The following is a 21,922-nucleotide window of genomic DNA, read 5'->3' as shown; positions in this document are numbered from 1 at the left end:
AGCCCAAACCATAATTTAACTGGACTATCTACATTAATTAAACTAAATTAAATTAATAAAATCTCAGTATGTTATTCCTGGGCATACATTTCTTTAAGATTTAAATGCAAGACGAAATTTAACTACGCCCAATTGCTTCGCTATAATTTTTTCGCGAGGGCAAAGTCGATGAAATCCTGCAAAAATCGTATAATTTATGTTGTATTTTTATGCACTCTCTCCTCTTTATATCTCCATCATCAAAGCGTAATCCATTAACTGGATCGTAAAATAACTAGTGAGGTGGGACTGACTGCAATTACACGAGGAATGGGCTCATTCGTAGTTTTCTATGGGATTAGTTAAGCTCTAAATTACCAAAAAGGAAATCTGATGATTATATCAGTCACTAAAAATTTCTAATAATGATACATTTTCATCAACGCATCGTCCAATCGACCAATACAGTACCTTCACAATGTATTTTATAAGTTGGGGGTGAAAATCGCCCTGCTGTCACATACACTGCACCGATGTTAGGAACGTCGTTAAGAAGATTTGTAACTACGTTTTTAGCAACAAAAGGCAATTTCTTAAATGTGTAGCTATGAATTATATCACGTTGTAGTTCTCCACGGAAAAAACCCGTAATCCTTTTCTTGATTTTAATTAAAATTCTTAATTGTAGAGCACGTACACACAACATTAACTGCAACACGCGCAAAAAATGTGTCATGGCATTCATTTACCATCTTAACAATCGCAAGCATTGCGAAAATTTCCATTTTCCCTTTTGTGTAACGTGTCCGTCCATTTTTACATGGAAACGTTAATGACAGCATCCCGCTCGGACACAAAAGTACTCTTTTTTTATTGTGGAATGGGTGATATAGAGCGGAAATTGAAAACATCTCACGTAATAGTTGGGTCGCTTTCAACTGAAAAAACTGATGAAAACTACCGAACCATCTATAATCTAGAATGACTTGCAGTTGATGGTTGTGAATACAAATCTTCTAGGTTTTCACTAATTTAAAAAAGTCTTCAATCTGAATTAATATCGTCGGTTTACGGTCTTTCCCTTCCCTACAAAATCTCACAAATGGGTTATTAAGGTTTTGACAGTCGTCATCGGGAAAATGATATTTTCTCGAACCAAGTTTCTGTATAAAAAAATTTAAGTGCCGTCTTTTAGAGAAAAGAACGATTGTTTACTTAGACTTTATAATAACCTTAAATATCAAATGGTCGTAAAAAAGGGCTCATGTAAATAACTCGAAAAAAACAAGCTTAATGTATTTGTAAAAGCACATTTAAAAAGGGGAACGACGAAAAGTATTCAAATTCTCAATTTTATGCATGAGAAAGTATTGTATCTTTTACAGCAGGCATTTGAGGAGGGTTTAGATTTTGTGAAAGAAAGGAGCTTGAACAATTTTCTATTACGGCAGAGATTTTTCCTTTGATGCCATCACATGTCCCTATGATCCTAATTATGTTATATAGAATTATGTACGGCGTGCATGTGACATTCCAATAAAAAAAAGCACCCCGAAATTAGAAAGGAAGCGCTTGTAACTCAATAAATTTCCCTAAGCCTAACAAATCCAATGCAATTAGAGATTTGGGAGTTCATCGCTCATAAGACATACTAAGTAGCGCAAACACGATAATATTTCTTGAGCAAACAAATTAAAACTTTCCATTAATTTGCCTGCTAAAATATGCCAGTCTATTTAGGTTAATTGCATAAGAACTAATTATACTTTAAATTACACCCTCAAATAATTGAAACGTAATATGCTGGCGTAATACTTAATCAATACATACTCAAATACATGTGTGCTAAGTTGTCGCACGAATTCAGAAACCAATGAAGTCAACACTGTAGGTACTATAATCTTTCCAATGAATTTTGAGATCCAACGCAAGGTACAGAATTTTTCATTCAGACTGTTTTCGCTTTATTTGCCCCTTTATTAATGCCCCTTTGCTTCATTCCAATTTCAACACTCCTTCAAGGCTTCTTCACAACTCCTTCATCAAACTTTCACGCCTTTAGTACATATTCTTATGTCTTGTTTGTTCTCCTCTCCTTTTCCCTCGTTCACGCTTTTTTTAAGCTCCCTTTCGCCTCTTTAACGTCTCCTTTGTGCATCTTTTACAGCACCTTCGTTTCTCCTCTGCCTCTCTGTGACGTTTTCCTTTCTACGCGACTGACTTTTTCATACTTTCATACCGAATGTGACTCTCATTTTTTCTTCTCCTTATTCCATAACGCTTTCCCGACATCTGTACACCCCTTTCCTTTATACCACGTCCAGTTCACGCCACATCCCTAACAGTCCTTCTACACTCTCAAGCCGTATTTCTAGTTTTTCCGCCACACGTTCTGCTCCTTCGCGTGCTTGTTCTTTACAGATTTTCACATTTCGTTCTGAACATCTCGTTCACACGTTTACTCTTGCTTCACGTTCCTTCCACTCTCTGTCTCCTTCTTTCGCGCCAACTTTGTTTTTTCGTGACGACTGTTTATGTTTAATATTTGCTGCATGTCCATCTGCACCCTTTCACTTCTGCTATACACCTCCTTTACCCTCCATTCCGTCACTTTTTACACCTGCCTTGTCTCTCAGTCTTTTCTTGCGCCCCTTCTTCTTCCCGCCTCTTTCTACGCTCTTCTGATACTTTATGTCTCCTTCTTCCATGCTTCACACTTACCTACTTCATGACCTCTTCCTGCTTGAGTTCATTATTATTGTTTTTTGGACCTCTTTCCTTTATGTCCCTTTTTTTACGCAACTTTCACCCATCCATACGCCTCTTCTCTCTTTTTCAACCCCTTTACAAACTTAACTATTTATTCCCTATTGCTTTATGCTTCATTAACAAAAAATTCTTCTTTATGCCATCTGTACGACTTCTCTATGCCTCATCTCGTAATTTTCCTTGCTTCACATCTTAAGTACTTGCTCTCGTTTCCCCATACGCATTTCTTACTTGCCCTTTCACGTTTTCTGCGCTTCTCTTTTACGGCCTTTACCTAAATTTTACGACTTTTTTCATGTTTTCCTAAACTACACCTGGCGATGCCATCACACATTCACATTTTTATCACGTATCCTAACGCTTCCTTCCAATAACCTGCCCTTCGTTCATGCACTTTTCACACTTTGTTCCGTAACGAACCACTCCCCCTTCAAGACTCCTGTTTCTTTGTCGCGTCGCCTCTTTGTTTCTTTCCGCTTTCTGACTTCTTTACACCTTATTCAGATTACTGAGTACGTATCCTTCTTTAATGTCCCTTTCAAAATTTTTTGCACGTCATCTTCTTCGACGTCTCTTTCCTTCATGCTTCACGTTTCATACTCTTTCTTTCATACTCTTTTGCTTTATTTATGCTTACGTCAGTCCACCGTGATATTAACTCTTCCTTCAATTTTGTATATACATAGCTTCTTTTTTGCTTCCTTCACGACTCTTTGAAATTTCCGGGAGGCATCTTTTACTGCTTCCTTTCTGTGACTCCCTCCCGTCACGCTTCCTTTTACGTCTTATTTGAGCATATTTTTTTCGTTCTTCCTCTACCATTCCTATCGTGACCTTTATATTTCCCAGCGGACGTTTTATAGTCGTTTTGCGACGTATTAGTTCCGCAATACTCGCCTTAATTTGGAGAATGTGGACTCAGTTATTTCATTGGTGTGATTCTCACCTTGCTTTGCATTGGATAAGCGCTCGACCAGTCAAAAGATTCAAACAATCATCATCCATTTTTCACGGTACTTCATTTCCCATTATAATTAGTAGGCATCGACATCTTTCAAACTGAAGGATTGGCGAGGAAGAGGAGCCAAAATATCTCTGTTATATTAATGTGTAGGTACATAATATGCATGAGCACAAAATATGCAATTATATTTATTAAGAAGTACACATAGGGATTTATGTGTATTGCTTTTCCCTATGTCTACTTTTAAATGTATATGCGTTTGTATGCGACGTAATCAACTGAAGAAAAAGTTGATATTATCAATTGGTATAGTGTCGGTAAGAGATTAAGGAGCGTAAGAGATTTATTTTCTGCAACAATATTCATGATTTGTTTTAAAAAGTTATTTTGGATGCATAAAATTAGGCGCCCTTTAGAATAAATTTTGTCGTTTAAAAGTAGACATTGAGAAAACAATAAACATAAATCCCTATATCTAACTGTATACGTTTGGAGCCTGTTTTTGATCTGTTGAAGGAGCAGCAGTTCTGCTCAGTGACATTTCATTCCGCCATACAATTTCCACATGGGAGGACTTTGGGAGGCTGGGGTAAAAATGCAACAACACAATAAATGAATTTTGCTAGAATCTTTAACACGGTGAACTCTCCGAAAAATGAATAATACGTGACAGACTTATTGGCCCTTTTCATGTCTTACTCGCTACCAACTACTGACACTACTGGTACATCACTTTTGCGTACCTTACGCCATCTTGCGGTTTCATTATGCCTTTTCCACTTACACTTCTTTCTTGTCTCCTTCACGCTTCTTTTGCGACAAGGGCACAAAATAACCGTTCAGTTTTCATAGGATCCGTACCTCCTTAATTTACTGTTAAACAAAAATAATCCACTATGCGGAATAACTTCACAATAAGCGCAACTTTGAAAGTTTTTAATCGATTGAGTTTCCCAAATCTCGCGAGGAAAAATTATGTTTCACGGATGTAGTTGCAGCGAAACGAAATTGCGAACAACGTAATTGTATTCGTGTACCTATATAATTTTACGTAGTGAACGCTTAAAGTTCCCCTTGAAGTAAATAAGCAAATATTTTCTCTTAAAAACTTTAACTTTTCAAACAAAGTTTGCAAGTTTTACAGCATAAAGTTCATGGAAGTTTTAACCAAACGAATGTAAAATTTCCACAATTGTATATATTACTCAAACTAAAAGCGCTTTTACAAAAATTTACTGCATGGTTTTCTACTTAAAATTTACTGCGCCCGAATAAACGTATGTTTATAGCTATGTGGATCCCATTACCGGATCTGCCTGCTTAAAACTTTTAAAACCGACCCAACAAAAACTGTGATGGGGAGGTAAACGCTTTAAAATGACGTCATTTATCATACTTTCTTTTTTTTGCAGAATGGTGCTTTACAAACGGCTGTGAATTCGTTCTTGAAAAAACAAGCGGATAGCAACCCTCAGCGATACTCTTGTCTGTAAGTAGCTTTCAATTACAATTACGACACCAATAGCTCAGTAGATTGGTTGGTAAACCTCGGGTAAAACTTGGCTTCTTACATTGAATATAAAATTAGATTATTCAATGGATCTAGTAACCTGTTTACTACATTTTCAGTTAAAGTTTATTTTAATTTGGTTGGCCGTTTTGTTTTATGGTAGACCAATTGAATACTAAAAATTATTATTTTTATTATATTCTTAAGATGGGTAATTCTTAACCACCGTATACAATAGTCAACAAACGTCTCTTACGCGGTTGAAAATACTAGCTATCGTGCTAGAAAGAGATAGCGCGACGTAATCCAATGCAACAATGATCGAGAGTAAGTAAACAGTGAAAATTACTTACTTTCATTTAAATAATGAAACATAAAATTATTAAGAAACGCTATGGGATGGGCGTATAGACGTTGTCCTTATCCATGACTTACAGTCGAGAACAAAAAATTTCTAAAACAATAGACATTTCTAACATAAAGTCAACATTTGCGCAAGCTAAAGCCAGAAAGAAGATTTTTATTTTTATAGCAGATGTTAAATTGACATTTTCCCTCTTAACTGTACATTCTAATATGTCATTCTTGTTAGAAATGAGACGCGGAGCACGAAATAAAATTAAGTTCAAAACATAAATCAATAGTGTTTGCATGGAAAAAACGGGAAGTTTTATAATGATTTATATGGCATCTGTGGCTTCTATTATAAAATAAAGTTTTGTATTATACACGACGATAAAGGGAAATTAACCATCTCGTGAAAGTTAATTCATTCGTGCCGCTCGTGAATTAACATCTTTAACTCGATGGTTAAAACATCCCTCTATATCGTCTATAACTATTATAAATACAGCATTGGTATGTATAATGTATTTTTTTAATTATTTATTGATTAAGCATTATATGCTTTTTAAAGGTTTTACATTGATTGCGTTTTGTTAGTTAGTTAGTTTCCTTTATTGCCAATTCTTAAAAGCAACGTTTTACATAAAACTGAGCGGAATGTTATATTTGCATTAATTTTCAGAAATGTTACTTCTGAAAGTGTCTTTTTTTGTATTCATGTGGGCCCGTGACTGCATTGTTACGCCACTGGATGCATTCTTGCGTTTTATGTTGATCTCATTTATAAAGGAAAATTTTATCCGAATGTGCTATCGAATTATTACTTACCGATATAAAACTATAAAACCTAGCTATTATTATAAACTGTTTCAAGTTCGAAATCCGCGTTAGAAAAACATCCCTGCATTGTAAACAAAAGGTTGACCCACTTGGAATTTGACACGAAATTGTAGCCTAAAATTTTACACTGTTGTATAAAACAGCCAGATTGAATTTGCATACAAAATGGACATAAATCGAATTGTTGGAGTATATTTAATTTCAAGCTGACCGCATCGTTTTAAAGGGTCTGAAGGGTTTATAGTCTTGGTCGGATTTAAGTCTGAAGAGTCGGTGAATTTACACCGAAAACTAAATTACGGTCGCATTAGTTTACTTCTGCATGTTGAGGTAAAACATGTCAGTCATTAACATTTTAATTTCCATTTAAAACGCTGTCAGTTAACAGTTTTCAAAGTCTACGAAAAATTGCTATTCGAAATGGTTCGCTTTTCATCTACATTTTTAAAATATGAAAATGAAACATAATTTTTCATTACTAACATCATGAATAATGTAACGTAACTTTATGATTTTTATTACTCATTTTAAACCGCACTGGAAATTTATTTTACTACCCTGTCTTAAAAGTTATTCGCTTTATAAGCGTATAAGTCTCACCGTGCAAACTTCAGGACGTAGTGAAGATATCCCTTAATAAATTGCAAGGCTTATATTTAAATCCAAATATTAACAATAATCTGTGGTGTATCTAAACTAGGCCGTTAATTTTCTTATTAATGCAGTTAACACTGATATAGTCAAAACTTCTAAATGGGTAGTGCCCTTGTTAGAAAATGCTGTTATTAATTAACCAACTAAAACAAATTATAATCGGAAACTTAAAAATAAACCCTCAATTTATAACTAAAACCAGGCTTGCCACAACAATTCGGAATTCCTTCGCACCGAAACCCACAGGATTTTAGTTTGTTATGCGCCGGCAGAATCGCACGCAAAATAAATCTATTTACACGACGCCTGGTATGAAACTCAAATATTCATGTGAACTAAAGCTGCATCCACACGCTATTAGGCCCAAATTCAAATAACTTTAATGAAATAATAGTTTTCCCTGACATGAAAACTACCCAAAACTGTAATCTAGTAAAACCGATTACTTTGTTTGGAGGTGTTAGATAAGCTTCATTTTATTGCTGAAGGTATTTCGTTATCATCCGGGTGTGGTTTACAAAATCTCCTTTATTGACAAATGGGAGTCAAAGGGTCACTAGATCTAAAAGGGAAACTGTTGTGGATTGCTCTTGGACAGTTGGACAAGTTATTACAGAACCGAAAGAGACTTCCTGATAAACACAACACGCCGGCCTCAAGTATTCATTAGAACAGTCGTATTTCACCAGCGACGGTTGTTTTTTCTTACGTTAGATAATGGAAACCATAAATTTCGGAAGCGGGTGTTGTAGACAATGACTGGCTACCCATCCTGCGAAAAGGCTATAAACATATCGAACACTGATATTTTGGAGGTAAGGTATTCAGTTTTGCAGGGTTAACAATGGTTGATAAAATATTGTTTCGTATATAATTTATTGATGCCGCTTTGTTGGGAAGCTTACAGCAATACTTTGTGGTTGTGTGTCTGTGATAACATTCAAGAGCGTCTGTATTTCCGAAACTATTTAGAAATCGATTATGAAGCGTAACGACGAAGCACTTTAAGAAAGTTACAGTTGGGCCAATATGAACTCGCTTTCATTACAGCCGCCTATATATTACTATTATGGATATGTTCTGTAACTCGATTTAGATTTAGACCGTGAGCTTTTATACTCCTGCGTTTCTCATTTACATTTGAAAACATAAATTTTTGCCTTAATCTCATGAAATTCCTAACACATCTTTTCTTTAGCGCGTCAGCATTTATTTAAGATCTTCTCAACGTTTAGTCTGCTTTAGCTGTAAAACCTCAATTTTTAAATTTGTACCCAATGTTATATTCAAAATCATTCAATATCTCGGAAAATATTGAAGTTAAAAACAAAAATGTACAATCAAGAGAATGGTGTTATATAAGAAATGATATTTCACCCCCATTTACGAGAAAAAAACGAATGGGGTTTTCACCCACAAAAAAAATAGAAAGTTGAAAAGACAAATCTGTTACTAAAATCCATGCGATAATCTTGACCAGATCTTTGATTTCCGCCCAAAAAAAGAAATAATTTTACGTAAAACCCATGTATGTAATTAGGTGATAAATTAGCCCTCTTGGGAGCATTTTTAGGCCTGTAGAATAAAACCAGACGAATCGGAATTCAATCCATTATGACTATCCCAAGTTTTCCCCTTCGCCGGAGTTGCGCTTAAGTGGAGGGTAAACATGTATACCTACAAAAAGAGTATTTTTGCGGTATTACGGTTCTTGTAGGTAAATGACTGTCAATATCGAAATGAGACCAAAACGCATATTTTTTTGACCATTTGTTCCCATACCTACTATAGTAGTGCTCGTCGAAGTTGAACAAATTTTTACATTATCTATTATATTTACACTACTTATATTAAACGTAGTACGATAGCACTCATTTTTACTACTATTGAAACACAATTCTTGAACAATAAGTGATGATATGTTCTGACCGTAAAGAGAAGGACAAAATTCGTAAAATAATCACAAACCCTACATGAAGGAATGCACACAAAGAACATCGGTACGGCAAAGTGACAGATCAAAGAATGCGCCAGGGACCCTCAATCGTATTATGCAGTGGTCGCACAACAAAACTGTTTGAGTGTTAGTTTTTTAATTATAAATTAAAAATTTACCCAAATAAAAACTTAGCTCTGGACCGAACTTTATTGTATTTTAGTTCGTTGTTCGCAGTTAAGTTTTGTATAACTTGCCCGAAAAATAGAATCTTTGACCTGCGGTGACCTTAGAGCTTTTTGCGGGGTTGAAAATCCGAAAAAAAGTATACTTTGGAAATACGGTTAAAGATACCGTAGCTCAAAACCGAAAGTCGTAGAAAACCTCTCTAACCTTATCCCTACTATCTTGTGATTTAATTAACGTCCCTAACGCCTTTGTAGGGTAAAAATTCAATTAAAATTGTTTTATAGAAAAGTAACAAAATTGGGCATTTTTAATTAATCCCGTCATTTTATTGATACGAAAATAATCGTGCAAGTGAAAGATATCTGTTTTAAAATGAAAATTGCTCATTATATTTAAAAAAGGTCATTATTTTGATGAGTTTGATTAAATTTCATCGGGTAGTTTTCTCTTAGTAAACTTCTAAATTTTGGTTTTCAAACCACCTTTGGAAAAATTTTGTTACACATAAGCAATCTAGAATGAAAGAGACTCGGTTAGTCTACACACTTTTGCGCAACTGCAGTATCATATCAAAAGGATTTGCATTGTTTGCTTATGCACTTTCTATCGCATTCACTACACAATTCACAAAGACCGCGCTTGCAATTTATTGTAATAATGGCTGATGAATACTGATTTCCTTCCACGCCTGTAACTTCTTTTGCACTTTCCTCATTCAATTTAGAATTTAGAGCTGTAATCAAGGCAAATCTCTGTGCGAATCAATTTTCATTTTCTTACATTGAAACAACAGCACTATTTCGCTGACAGATTTTTTAATTACAATAAAAGAATATTTATTTGTAACTGTGAGGGTATTAAAGTTTCTTGAATTTTTGTCCTTTTTTTTCTACCAGTGTCTTTCGCAATTTATTTCCGATAATTTCTTGCCTGTATAGCGCGTATTACGTTTTATCTACGTCCTCGCGTGAGCCATTATTATCAAATACGCCTTGGGGACCCACAATACATGCAATTAATTGTATCCCATGTGCGCCAAACCCTTCAATAAACGTTTAAGTTATCGGCGCATACGGGAAAACTAAACATTTGTGAATATTAGTATAACTAAAATTATTTGAATTCGTTTCGATAGATCGAAGCCGAACTAAGGAACTAACGCGTTAGGCACGGGGACAAGTACCTACCAGAAATTACCAATAAAATATCGTGTATTTATTGCAAAGAAACTTCCGAGAAACCCCAAAATTCCAACTTTATAAGGAAAACTTTCGAAAAAAATTCAAATGCAAATTAAAAGGCTTCGTTATAGTGGGCACAATATTATTTTTTGATTGTAGGTTAGTTCGGGGTGATGGTTTAGGATAATGTTATCGTTATACACGAACGTTCGCAGTAAAAGCGTTTAAGTAACCGTAGACTTTTTTATTTCAAGTTTGTAATTCGAATTTACATTTTACGTAAACAGCGGAGTGTTTTGAGTTTAAACAAAATGGATTACTGACTTCCATTAGAGTGGACCGTTTATTGTAAACTGAACATATATTCTACGCAGCATCGTTGAACGGAATGTTTTATCGAGTAAGTGAGCCCGTTTCTGTTTGGAAACAAATAGATAGGGGATTATAACATTTACGAATTGAGGGGTTAAAGAGGCGCCGTTCAACACAAATCTGGTAATATTAGAATAAATTATGGCGACGAATCCCGCTTTGATAAAGTGAGGTAGAGACTTAATTAATACGTAAACTGTTGAAATAAACACAGGGCGCTTAATCGTTGGGCAGAAGCTAAATTTACTATCTTTAATAAATGAAAACAGACACCTTTGTTTGTACTTCTGGCTGTCATCGCATCGCTTCTGCATACAGATGACAATTCAAACGAAGATACGTTTAATTATCATCTGAGTGTATAAGACCTACTAAGACACGTGTCTGAGGTTTACTGGTTCTTTAACGCTTTATGCAATTTAAAGAAAGTTAGTTCATCAAGGCACGCTACTCGATGGGTGAAAAACTTGTCTCCCGCATAGAATTTTCATTCTACTGCGCCAGGAAAACGAGCAACGCTTTATAATTGAAACATAATTGAAACTTCTTATTTAACTTTCAATACCTTGGTAAACTTTTCCATGCGATTCACATGATTTTTAATGAAAAAAGTAAAGTTTTCCAAGTTTTAACTTACCATTTACTGACACCTAACTGAATTTAATTGATTGGCGCGCTTTGTTTCACACCATCTTTTTTTAATATTAGTATAAGCCTTCCCGAACATTTTTCTACCCCGCGCACCGCTATACGACGAAAAAAATAGGTTTTTAATTTTAATAATGGGTAGTTTTTTCAGAAATCGCGAGATCTCGGAAACAGTCAACTTTATGGGCCCAAAAAAATTATTTCCTTTTCTATCATAAAACAAGCTGTATGTTTCCTCCAAATTTCAAACCCCTACTACGGCTTTTTTTCGCCAAAATAAAGATAAAAAAACGAAAAAACGGTTTTTCCGGTTTTTTGTGGGAAAATTGGAGGTTATGCGAAAATAGTGCGGATACAAAAGTTGTTCATTTTTTTATTATCTATAACTTTTATATTGACCATTTTCTTCGTCTAAAATTAATAGTTTTACCACAATTTGCAAAACACCCGTGGAAAAATTCAGCTGTTTTAATGATTTTTCCCCAATTTCAAATCATTTCACCTGCCTGAAAAACCCGGTTTCGCCCGGTAACTAATTTTTTTTGAAAATAAATTAGGTATTTTAGAGCTGTTTAGCCTGGTCTAGATTGCGGTTGGAATAACTTTATTAACCCTTACGCCATGGATTATATACAGAATTTTATGCCATGGTGAAGGGTAGTTGTCCACTTACTCTATAGGTGGTTTAGATTCCTAATTCTCTGTTTTCCTGTAGTTAGCGTTTCAAATTCCTTGAAAAATGTTTGATTCTGATTGTAATTTACAATTCTCTTATTATATTTGGATTAATACAAAATAGACGCCAAAAGCTTTTGGTGTGACCGACCTTCGTTGTGTTGGACGCCCAATTACTTTTATTCTTTTTTTCAAGTTATTTATGTTATGTTTTATATGCAATATAAATTTATTTATTAATTTGGAACTTCTAACTACTATTTTTGGTGTAACCAATAAATTGATTTATTGTTCTTATTATTCACCTATTGTATATTATATACGTTTCAAGAAACGCCACGAATTAGCGGTCCTAAAGTACCCAGGGGCGAAGTTTTGTCCAGGTGAAATTTTCGCACGTCGGAGTTTTGCCCCCCCCCTGACTGGGCGATTTGAGTTCCTAGGGTTTCTTTGTCGATAGAATAGGGTAGATGACAAATTTTTTAAAACCAGTTATAACTGTTCGTATACCTCTACTATAACTTTAAAATATATTTCAGCAAAATAAATCATATTATTGCAAATTTATGCAATTAAATTGCAGGTTTTTATTCTATAGATGACAATTTGGACAACTTCCGAATCCGATTCAGTTATTTGCCGATTGAGTTTCGAATAATCGGACTAGATCATGACGTTAAACTACATACAGCTTTGCGTGAGCGGCAAATTTTGACTTAACACTGAATAAGTTGCCATCACGCTTAAGAGCCTTCTGTTTCTTTCTTGTAAAAAATCTAAGTTTAACTTAAAAACCTACAAGATTTATATGGCAGTTTTCTGATGAGCAAAATAAAAATAAACAAACGCCATTACCTCTACGGTTATTTACACAGTGACACTTTACCTAAAAACGGCAAACACAACAAAACAAAGACAAAGCATGTGCTTTCTTTTCGATTCCAAATCAGTCAGTGGGTAATGATTTCGATTTTAATTTACAGTGAAGAATGTTCTTATCACTCCGCTATGCAAGAACAACCTCGATTACAAAAAGCTTTAAAACAAAGTTTATTTAAAATTAGATTACGAAACGCTACAGGCCCTCTTGCCCTCAGAAACCGCAACAAAATGACAGACGTCCGGAAATTCAACAATTCAAAACTCCGCACAAATTCAAATTTACCTACAAATTTAAATCTCCCGCACAAATTCAAATTTAGCGCCACAAATGTTGTGACGTCATAAGAAGTTGAGGGGGTTTAGCAGATTTACTTCTACTACTATCGTCAGTTACACATGTGAACACAAGATGAATAATTTCACATCATCTTGGTGAAATCCTTGGAGTGTAGTTTAAAAAACACTGAAAGCTGCCGGTTCGAAAGCGGAGAAATTTTTCATTTTCCAGGACATTTGTCCATTCTCCATCTTTATACTCGTAATAAAAAATGCGACTCAGTACAGTATGTACTTTTTTTACGAACTATATAAAATAATAAAGTTGATGATAATTTCTCCGTAACGAAACGTTGTATTGAAAATCTCTCCCTTTATTATTGTTTTACCATTGTGTAATTTTTTTATCGTTGTGATAATGTAGTTAGGGTTTGGTTGCCTGTTGTTCGAATATCCTAGAAGTGAAAAGAAATTTGTTTTGTTTTTGTGCCAATTTCATGGTATAGGTTGGTCTCCACTAGAGTGAGTATATTTCGCATGAATACCGCCAAAAATGGTGTATTTTGCGTTTGTGTCATCGGTTTTGGGGTGTAATAATATTTTCTATTTTTAATTTAATTAATGCGATTTTGAGTCAGCGTCAATCATTGAGACCCTAACTAGGACCCCAAAAAGGTCACTAAGAGATCTCAAATCTCTTATAAACTTTTGCAGTCACTTAATCTCGTAGTTTAACGTCGATTTTAGCAAAAAAAAAACGGAATTACATACTAAATTTTTCACGAAAATTTCTGAAAAAATGAACTTTCATGTCGATTCTGATTTAACACACTTACGACTGTACTGTAGGGATGGTAAGCATATTATCTAAGAAAGGTTATCTCTAAAGTAATGGTTAGTAACCAAAAGTCCAAAGAATTTCAGCGGTAAGTGCACATTTTACGCCCATTTAGATTAGTTCTCCAATTTTCATTTTGATGTCGTACTGCATAGACGCTTTTGATTTTTTATGGCGGTAAAAATGGCATCCTTCCTCTTTCGATCGCCGTGCCAAACGATCGAGTGCCTTGAATATTAGCGAAATTAATAATTTTTTTGCAAATATACCTATGCAAAATTAAAAAAATGAAAATTGGCCCATACGGCGAAGTTTTTTTGTGATAAATTACAATGTCCGATATGTCGATGTGAAGGGTGAAGAAATAGTTATTTACCTAACAAGTTCGGTAAGTTAATTTTCCCGCATGAGCACTTTGTTTGCAGCACGACCGTAGGGAGTGCTGCATTTAGTGCGAATGCGGGAAAATTCTTTCCGAAAGAGTTAGGTACAATATTTTTTGTAACGAATTGCGTAAAAAAAGGTCAAAATTAATAAAGTTTTGTAAATTAGCTTTTTTTTAATCATGAGTTGGTAACACAATCATATGTTTGGTTGGTAACATAATTTTGTAACTACCCACTTTTAATAATGCACTGGTCACATTTAAAACTTCCACATCTTTGGTTAATACATACTTTGCCTTTGCAATGAGTGCTACTGGTCACGGCATTGCATCGTTTGCACTGAATATCTTGAGTTGCGTAAATACACTCGTTACATTTAAAATCCTTGGAAGCTTTGTGTGTGTTAATTTATATCACTACAATCTTTGTACTTTTGAACCAAGTGTAAAAATGTTTGGAAACATTTTTCTAATAAATTATATTTTTTCGAAAACTAGTGGCGGGCGCCTACCGAGGGGTGCCTCACAGGTGGAAGTGGGTGTAGAAAAATATGTGCTTTCTTAAACTGCATATGCGAATAGTTGCAGAATATCACTGGTCACATTTTAAGACGTTTTAACAATAAATTTTACTTTTTCTTGAGTTCCAATTCTGAAAAATAATTTGATTGCGTTATAAGTTCTTGTTTATATATTTACGTAAAACTTAGTGTACGTCTATTTCCGATTAATCGCACTAAATACCCTCAACCAACGGTTTAATTGACTTTACAGCAGATGACAGTTAACCATGACATGACGTTCGTTGACTTCAATAAGTACTACCAACCGAGGAACGCGCATAACCCCTTCTCTCCAGTGGAAACTAAAAAACACCGCGATGCGGGAAAGTCGTTTTCCCGTGCATCGAGGATGCTTGGAAACATTATCTTTCCATTCAATGAGTACAAAAATGTGATTTTCTTCTCTAGTGAGGAAAGTAAAAAACAATTGCTGTGTTAATAATGGCATCTAAAATTGAAACATACCCGAATCTAGATTGCTATGTGTCAAATTTCATTATTGCATACGATAATTTTTCAATTTTGATTGTAATTTCAGCTATGCTCGTGTGTTCTCTAGTTGTACAAATAATTTTTTTTTTTTGTAACATCAGAAAAAAATTAAAAGCAAATCGGCGAATATTGGTGTTTCTGGAATATCTTCGGAAGGAATCGAAATTTTCTGGTTTTCTTTACACCCTAATAGTTTTTCGTACAGGGGGTACAGTAGGTTGCATCCTCTCAAATGAAAACTGATTGTATTGCGTCTGATAGGAATTTTCTCACCCGAATTTAGTTAATAATTATGTACCGTAAGCGAGTGCTTGTTGCACTGCACCCTCTGGATTAAAACACACATTTTAGTCCCTTGATATACTCGTAGACTAGAAACCAATTTCGAAAGAAAATTAAAAGGGTTGTAACCAGGGATCTGGACCTATTGCAAATAAGGGTTCCGGTTTTGACATTTTTAGCGGGAAAATATTTGTAACGGTTCCGGTCCGGGTTCCGGTTCTAAACATAATTGCGGTTCCGGTTTCGATTTTTTTTTTCGGTTCAAACGGTCCGGACCTATTGGAATAACGGTTCTGGTTCACATTTATAACGGTTCTAGTTCTAAACGTAATTGTGTCCAATCTTTTTAACGCATTTCCAAGGAAAGGGGGCGCTATTGTAGCCACTTTCTCTGTCCGAGGCCTTAACTACTCCTACAGTTTTCAAGATATTTAGTTAATTGTTTTTGCATTTGGTAGTTTATGGCTCTAGCACCTGAGCCAAGAAAAATCTAGACGATTAATGTGCGATGCGCAGGCTGCGCATTATCAACATTCTTATTTGTTAAGATATTTATTGGAAATTTTAACCACAGATGCTTGTAGTAAAGGCAAACATATCGTAAATGACCTTTCAGGTTAAGTCGCCTACTTTTAGTTTTGCATCACATTCTATAAGAAAATTTTTTTTCCGGGTCGATCTGAGACAATTTTTTTTGAGGGCCTCAAAAAAAGACAGTGTATAACCTTCCTTTTTTACCAAAAATCGACTGCACCAAAATTTCTCGGGAAAACACTTTTTCTTATTAATTTTGGTGCGTAGAATCCAAAACAATTCGTACTTTTTCGATCAGACTTCTCAATCAAAAGTTATACGAGATAGTAATATTATTTCTTTATGGTTATGGAGATATTTTCTACCAATGTTTACTGAACTATTTTATTTAATGCTTCAATTAGGACACAACTTTTTATTTAACTTAACTAATTCTTAATTACAAGGTTGGTTACTTTACGAAACTCTAGTATGTGGTGGTGAATGGTAAAGGAGGAATAATCACAGAAATTCAATTGACAATGACCGCACCCGCAATTTAAAATCTCTGATCGAATTCATTTTTATTTTCTTACATTGAAATACCACTATTTTCTCTCTGACTCCTTAATTACATCAGACCGATATTTAATTGTAAGGATAATTGAATTTCTATTTCTCCTTGTCGGCTAGTATTTCCCAATTATTTTTCGATAAATTCAGTTTGCTATGCGCTTATTATTTTTAGTGTACATGCTCATATGAACCATCACTACCGAGTACGCCTTGGGGGCCCACAATACATGGAATTAATTATCCCGACTCCGTCATATTATAAGTACACACTGAGAAAACGCTGCCAATTAAAGCGGCTGATTGAAAATACTATACTTGTCATAATTAGAAATTTTTAGCCACAACAAATTTATATATTTACCATTATTGAGTACTAAAATAACCGCAAAAGGATCAGTTTTGCTGACCGTGTTTTGTAATGATAATTTGTCAACCTGCTTGTTCTAAGCTAACATTTTTGTATGAGAGTCTTTTTACACAATTTAGTAGTAACCACAATTAGATTTCTTGAATTATTGCTTATCCAATACAGACATATTATAAGCATTAGTAAACGGTTTAATTGTAGCACTTCATCGATAAGCTAATAACATTATGTTTCCCAGTTAAGTGAAACACTTTGCTTAAGCTAAGCTAGTATTTTGTACACGTATAGTTGTCGCAATTATATTTCTTATTGTTTTTCCTAATAATTCAAGCGTATAATAAGTGTTAGCAGACTGTTTAATTGTTACAATTTGTAAATGAATCATTGTAAGTGGATGGCAGACGAGATGGCAGATTAATTTTTGTGCAATCAGCAAACAGAAGTGCGGATCGTTCATTCACGCGTGGGTTTGTGAACAGTGAACAGTTCCTGAATTTGGTAACATTTTTAAAATATCAATAAATAACTCAAACCAGGTATGTTTTATTAGTAAAAAGTTGAAAGTAGTTGAATTTCATACGCACAGCTTTTCTTATGAGGTTGAATTTACAGAAACCAAGGTGTGCCTCTTTTTAGACGATATTGAAAATATTGACACTTATTCCATAGTCAAGCATGATAACAAAATGTTTATCACAGTGTTTTGAAATATTGGATTGTTTAAACTTTTTAGATATTTAATTAAGGATCTTTTTTCTTTGTAAAGTTGACATTCTTATTGGCATACTTTTTCCAATAACTGAATAATGTATTTTTCTGTGTAATTTTTAGTCAAATGAGTTTTTATTTTTATAACTACTTTACTTACATGTAGAGTGAGTAATATTCCGTTGTCATTTTAATGTTCAATTATTAAATATAAGTTTTCTATCTGTTTAGAATATCGTTTAGTTCGTTTCACTAGGTAGCTGCGCCTATACCTACTTGTATATTTTTTATTTCGTTTATATATAAACTATACTACAAAAACATTTATTTTTATGCATAAAAATAATTTTGTTTTGTACCTATGGTTCAATTTTTTTAGAGCGAGTTAAGTAAGTGATTCAAATGCCATTAATATAGCATTCTACGCTTGTGACTCTTCAAGTGAAGTGGGCCCTATAAAGCTTCTACTAATCACAACTTTTCTTTTGATTAGAGGTTATTAGACAACTTTATAGCCGGAAATAAAAAATATGCTAACCATACTAGCATTCATATTATAGCAGTCAAGTTAAAGCTAATACATATCTACTAATCCCAACTCATCTTCTGACTAAGGGTCATTAAAGAACATGAATACTGCCAAATAAAAAATATACTAACCACTAGTACACTTACAATAGTATAGCCAAAGTTTCTGCTAATCGCAACTATTGTGATGAATAAGAGTTACTAAAGAACAGTATGCTGGCAATTAAAAATTTTGTCAGCACTAGTAGATAAATATAATATAGCTATCAATCTTAATTATGCAGGAGGCTACTGGTAAGAAAATATCCTTACTTACCATAGCTATGCGCTATTCCCTAAAATTTAACAAAACCATTTTGATAGCCATAACAAAGCAACTGATTTGGCGCCTATTTAAGTCAGATATTTTATTGCTGCAATTAAATTTTTTTTAATCATTAGTAAACTTTTCTTTCAGTGCACGAAATAGGTACGGTAAAACGCAAGACATTTTCGCTTGTGAAATGAAGTAAGCACAGATTTCATTCAAATTGGATCACCTCTCAGCAGAAAAATGTAGGCACACTCTTGTATAAAGTGGGAAATATACCCATAATAATGATCCTTAGGTTTTTCTTTAAGGGGATTTGATGTAAACTACAAGAGCATTGATTCAATTTCCATTTGTTGGATCTTCATTCTCCTTCACTAGTCAGTATATAGGTATGAAAGGGTCTAGTTTCTAGTAATACGCATATTATAGAATCATAAGGTTTTTGTTATGTAGGTACTTTATATATGTACAAGATTTTGTAGTGCGTGGAACAAAGCTTGTTAATTTTTTCCAATTAAAAAATTCGTTTAGACGTGAAATTTGAAAAGCCCTACAACTCGCTGTATGCGCCATTTTATTCATTAAAATCATATGGAATGCAGAGAAAAATTGGCAAAAGGTGTTAGGTATAAAAAGTTTCAATTATATGAAACGTTACTAGTAATGAAAATTGTAGTTTCATGTTTTCGACGAATTAAGTTGCTTACAATGAAATACAACAAGGGTTTAAAGGAATAGTAGACCTGAGACAAGTACAAAGAGCTTAGATGATAATAGGACGTGTCCACGTTTGATATGTCGACGGTGTGATATATACAGAAGCCTGGCGATGACAGGCTGAAGTATATTAAGAAAACGAAGGTGTATGTTTTCATTTATTAAAGACCGTAAATTTAACTCCTGCCTACCGATCAAACGCCCTTTGTTTATTTCAAGAGTTTCCGTATAATTAAAAGGCAAAGAGGCCGTTGTCGCCGATATTTATTCTAATATTACAGGATTTGTGTTGAACCCCTCAATCCGTAAATTTTATTAGTGCCCGTCTATTTGTCCCGAAAGAGAAATGGGCTTACTTATTCGGTAAAACATTTCGTTCAACGTGCTGCGTTTTACAATAAACGGTTATATTCACTCTAATGGAAGGGAGTAATCCATTTTGTTTAAACTCAAAACACTCTACTGTGTATAGGTAAAATGTATACTCGAATTATATACTTGAAAGGGGAGTTACAATTGCCTAACTGTTTTTCCAGTTTTTTATGGTGTTGAAGTTTGGGTTTAACGATAAACCCTAACATTGATATATGAGAATGAAACACTAATTTTTAGGAACCACCCCTATAATGTTTCTTTTCTTGTTTGCCTCATATGGCCGACCTCAATAGACAGTGAAGGCAATTAGTACGAAAGAAACAGTTTCATTCGATAACTCTGTTCGCTCTGGAAATCTGTTATCCCATTCGCTGGTGTGTCAGTTTAGCATTTTCTTTTTCGGTGTTCCAACATGTGCAGTTAGTGTAGCTGTAGTGAGTGCTTCTCTCGTTTGTTCTTTGGTAACAGTTATTTTTGTTTTTTTGTCCTGACGAAGCCCCTCACGAAAATGGGCGAAACGTAGACTTTTCGTTCACGAAAGAAGCTCGTCTTAAAGTGAGGTGTTACTTTGCTGTTAAATACAGTGCGATCCTTAATCCATTGCCTGTACCGCTCTTATGACACATGATTTTAGTAACCATTTGCCGCAACGCATGTGATGCTGAACCAATACTAAACATAACCTCTAAATGTAATCCTCCTGTCCTTTCCTGTTTGATCCATTTATTTTCACAACCATTTGTCTACATTATCTTTTCGTTTTACATAGGTAACAGTTTTGTCAAGGCTACCAATTTGCAACGAATAGTTACACTGTGGGTAAATTACATTTTAAATCAGAAATGGTGACGTTAATTTACCCCCAGTTGTATTATTTTTTGGATTTGTTGGAAAATTTTAACAAAAGAGTGGACGTTTGCCAAACTGCATGAGGAGGCCATTTGGCAGATACTATTTTTCAAATCAAATGTCATAACTGATACTTCGATTACCAAAAAAAGTGTTTGAAAATGAATGGAAGTTATGTTTTATTTATTCTTAAAAAAAGTGCAATTTGCCACAACCTAATACTAAAATCTACAGGATGTCCGATTTAAAAAAATGAGATCGATAACTTTTTTACCTGACCCTGTATGCTTAACTAACAATTCACTATTTTTCTGTTTCTTCGGTTGCAAGGAGACATAGGTGAACGAATATTAATATTAATTAAGACGCTGTAGGTACACCTCACACGTAACAAAACTTTTACCATCACAACACAATTGAAATTGAAATCTTATCACCCAAAATTTCCCAAACTAAAATTGTTAACTGAAATTAAATTTAAATGACGAATTGCAAGGTTTCTTTCAACATGATAATGCTATACCATGTAGAAGGTGGGTCTTCATCTAGTACTAATACCGGGCGCTAAAGTTCATAATGTGGATAATTTAATTCCTTTCACCACAGATTTAAATATACTATCTGTGCTTTAACTCTCCTTCAATTTTTCTTGCTCTTGAATTGAAATGCGTTATGCTTGACGTCTATCTGTAGGAATCATTTCTGTTACTTTAGACTAAATTCGTTACATACCTTTGAAGTGAATGAATGAAACATCTACCAGAATAAATACCCTGAATTGAAATAGCAAAGTCGTAGCTTTTCGTCAACTGAATATAAAATCATGTTGCTTCACAATATATTAAACAATAGGAAAGAAATTATTAATAATTATTCAACAACTTGTTGAGATATATTTTAAATTTTAAACGTAGAAAATTCCCGACAATATGACCGGCTATATGAAGCGAGGTCATCACACCTACGCTTTGGGGTGCAAATGGGGTTTACGTTTTTGTTGGAATTATAAAACACGCGTTTGTACTTTTTCGTATAAAAGTAGGTTAATTTAAAAAAATAGTAAAACAGGAATTAGGTACAGATAGAGGTCAATACCGAAGTTTTCTGTATTTGTCAATATTAGCTAACAGTTTTTCTTTTGGGAAAGTTTAGTAATAAGAATGCCTTCATGTGTAAAGGAAATTTGCGACAAATTA

The 21,922-nt window shown here is 34.2% G+C and overlaps 1 protein-coding gene across 1 annotated transcript in view; it reads left to right on the top strand.

The window, feature by feature from the left end:
* Window positions 1–21,922, top strand: part of LOC116167723 (head-specific guanylate cyclase) — a 263,401-nt gene that overhangs the window by 128,702 nt on the left and 112,777 nt on the right. Inside the window, exon 2 of the mRNA XM_031483212.1 lies at window positions 5,125–5,201. Coding sequence (XP_031339072.1) covers window positions 5,125–5,201 — 77 coding nt within the window. The remainder of the gene's footprint in view (window positions 1–5,124; window positions 5,202–21,922) is intronic.

This window comes from Photinus pyralis, unplaced genomic scaffold (genome assembly GCF_008802855.1).
Source record: "Photinus pyralis isolate 1611_PpyrPB1 unplaced genomic scaffold, Ppyr1.3 Ppyr1.4_LG4, whole genome shotgun sequence".
NCBI lineage: Eukaryota > Metazoa > Arthropoda > Insecta > Coleoptera > Lampyridae > Photinus > Photinus pyralis.
The sequence above is the reverse complement of the archived record's forward strand: the minus strand, read 5'-3'. Positions and strand labels throughout refer to the sequence as shown.